The sequence below is a fragment of the Cicer arietinum genome, chromosome 1 (assembly GCF_000331145.2).
Source record: "Cicer arietinum cultivar CDC Frontier isolate Library 1 chromosome 1, Cicar.CDCFrontier_v2.0, whole genome shotgun sequence".
In the NCBI taxonomy this organism is placed as follows: domain Eukaryota; kingdom Viridiplantae; phylum Streptophyta; class Magnoliopsida; order Fabales; family Fabaceae; genus Cicer; species Cicer arietinum.
The window spans coordinates 2,010,656-2,013,826 of NC_021160.2; the positions used below are offsets into that span (position 1 = coordinate 2,010,656).

The 3,171-nt window shown below is 33.3% G+C and overlaps 1 protein-coding gene across 2 annotated transcripts in view; it reads left to right on the forward strand.

Moving 5' to 3' along the window:
• Positions 1 to 382: 382 nt before the first annotated feature.
• The window catches only part of LOC101503100 (lysine histidine transporter-like 8), a 5,008-nt gene continuing 2,219 nt past the window's right edge, over positions 383 to 3,171 (forward strand). Inside the window, exons 1-4 of one of the 2 annotated variants that reach the window (XM_027330207.2) lie at positions 383 to 654; positions 959 to 1,350; positions 2,419 to 2,552; positions 3,117 to 3,168. In XM_027330207.2, coding sequence (XP_027186008.1) covers positions 968 to 1,350; positions 2,419 to 2,552; positions 3,117 to 3,168 — 569 coding nt within the window. In that variant the 5' untranslated portion in view covers positions 383 to 654; positions 959 to 967. The remainder of the gene's footprint in view (positions 655 to 958; positions 1,351 to 2,418; positions 2,553 to 3,116; positions 3,169 to 3,171) is intronic. The other variant, XM_004485663.4, reaches the window with a different exon arrangement.

The following is a 3,171-nucleotide window of genomic DNA, read 5'->3' on the forward strand; positions in this document are numbered from 1 at the left end:
CCTGCTCTCAAAACTCACTACTCAAGTATCAACTTAAAATCAAAAGTAAATCACCACCGTTCATTTATCGTATATGTCCCACCACAAGATTGATCAAACGGTGAAAATCCGTTTCTATACATTGCATTCCCTTCCTTTCGGCTACTTTTGTGACCCACCCACCATTTCAACAACACACTCACTCATTCTGCGTGTCTCTGCTACAACGCTCAAAGCAATGAAGTGAGACACACACACAACACAAGTAGTGAAATACTACTAATTTCCCCTTTTTCTTTTTCTCTTTCTCCTCAAACAAAGTAAAGAAAGAGTCATATATAACATCATTATGGTTTCTCGTACCCACGTTATTACTGTTTTATATATATATATATATATATATACCCACTCACTCACTCTTGGAGACAACACAATGGGAAACAACATCAATACCGAGTTCCAATGTTACAAAATACAAATATTAAATCAAAACATCTTATAGAGTGACCACAATCACTTTCAACTCATCTTCTTCTAACCTCATTTTCTCTCATTCCATCCTTATTACTTTCCTACCTATATTTCAAGGTAATTGTTTTCATTTCATTGAGTTGCAATTTTGATTTTCAAGTGCCTTTTGTGTTTCTCACTTTCTTTGCTACAAATCCTAAGTTTGTAAGTTTTGTTATCTTAGCTAAACAAACTTTCATTTTTGTTATTTTTTATTTGCTTTAGTTGTTGAATTAGGCCCTCTTTAGATAAACATAATATTTAACGGCTGAAAATCGTGTATAAACATGTTATAGACTGTTTCTATAAGTTCTCCCAAGTAGTTTTATAAATGTTTATGTTAGTAGAAAAACTCAAATAGGCTGTTGAAAATAGCCCTTAATACTACTATAAAACAATGAAATTAATTACACATTTTCACAACTAACTAAGATGGTATCCTAAAGTTTTGATTTTTTGTGGATATAAGGTAATATTGATGGAGGAGAGACCAGAGACAGAACTGATATCAATACCAGCAACACCAAGAGTGTCAACACCAGAGATACTGACACCATCAGGGCAAAGATCACCAAGACAAGGATCAAAAGAAGCTAAATCATCAAATGCATGGACTCCAACATCTTTCATATCACCAAGGTTTTTGAGTCCAATAGGGACACCAATGAAAAGGGTTCTCATAAACATGAAGGGTTACTTGGAGGAAGTTGGTCACCTTACAAAGCTCAACCCTCAAGATGCATGGCTTCCTATAACTGAGTCTCGCAATGGAAATGCTCACTACTCTACTTTTCATAACCTTAATGCTGGTGTTGGATTCCAAGCCCTTGTTTTGCCTGTTGCTTTTGCTTATCTTGGATGGTAATAATTGTCTTACATTGTCTATTTTTTATACCCTTCTATATTGAAGACGTGTCTCGTTTTTTGGATGGAAACATGTAGTTACATTCAATTTCTTCCATTTTCTAAATTAGTATCCGTGTCAATGTATCGGTGTTGTGTCCGATGTCTATGTCAATGATTCATAGGTTTGAAATCCTAAAGGTTAGGAAATTTTGTTTTGATTTTCAAGTCTTGGAGGGCAATCCTACCATTTAATTTTAATTTCTCAGCTAATCATACCTATATCTTGAGAAATGTCTTGAAAACATTGACTATAGATATGAGCACAGTGACTGTGGACAATTAATTAAAAGCTCAAACTAATATTAAAAGAACTTTAACAAGAATTTAAATGCACTTTTATTATTGTATCTCATGTTTTTAATTAGTGGTGCTAATAGCAGACATTTTCTAGGAAAAAAATCTTCATTTGCTGTCATTTACTAGACATAAAAGGAAGGGATTTTGAAATGTGGGGCAAGCTTTCCACAAGCATGCCTTAGTGGAAAGAAATGAGGGAGAAGTGTTGTTAATTTGTCCCTTTATCTTTTGAGTTTTCTAAAGCTAAATTAGCTCCTTGCTTTAAGCAACTTTTTTAATGCTGTCCATATGTTCTCTTTTTGTAATTGGTTGAGGGGCCCTTGTGTTGGCCATAAAACTATTTATAGTGGTTACAAGTATATCTTTTGTTCATAATTTCTAATACTATTCTAGTTGCACCTTTTATGCAAGTTCTTTTTTACTTGTATCGACTTATTTAAGTTTATCTACTCACGTAACTATTTGTGAGACTGTTTGAATTATATGCAAATAGTTTGAATTCATTTTTTATCTTTTGTTATACTAGTAACTTATAATAAACACTTATATGGTAAGCGTTTATGCTATGAGTGCTTAATTAAGCTATTTATTCAAACATGACCTATGTTACTATTTCTTGATGTCCAATTGAGCTGATTAGAGAAGATAGTATGAATTGATGGGGATATGAAAAGCATATCAATCTCATCTTCCCACTAAGTAATGTTTTATTTAAATTTTTTGCAGGAGTTGGGGAATTATTTCCTTAACTGTGGCATACTGTTGGCAACTTTACACCTTATGGATTTTGGTTCAGCTGCATGAAGCAGTTCCAGGTAAAAGGTACAACAGATATGTGGAGCTAGCACAAGCAGCGTTTGGTAAGTTTTTTTGCTTGCTTGCCATCAATTACTTTTGTTCTAGTTAGTTGATATCACATTGTCATACAACTTAATTAATGATGTACAAATAATACTTTGAGACATATATATCATATAAAATTGATTCTTACATGGCTCAAATTAAAAATATGTTTTTTGCTCAGATTCAATTGGAAATTCAGACGCATAGATCTGTCCTCAAACTGGCATTGTATGAAATGATTTAAAAATAATATGGCATGCTATCTTTGTGATCGTTAAGTATGGCTCATAGTCACAGTTTACTAATAAGTGGATAGGTCACTCGTATTTAAACTAGACCGTAGTATTTAAACACAAGATGTACTTTGTAACCTTAACCTTGAATGGAAATAGAAAGATACTGCAACCACTTAGCAGTCGAAGACGTAAGCATAATTGACCGAATTTCGTAATCAAGTAATCAAATCCCATGTGTTCTCTGTTTGCATTTTTTCTTATCAGTTTTTTTTTTTTGAACCGAGGTTGCTGTTCTAACAGTGGTGTACTAATGTTTGGTTTATATTATTCTACCTTGTATTGCAGGGGAAAGATTAGGCGTATGGCTTGCACTTTTCCCAACTGTTTATTTATCAGCAGG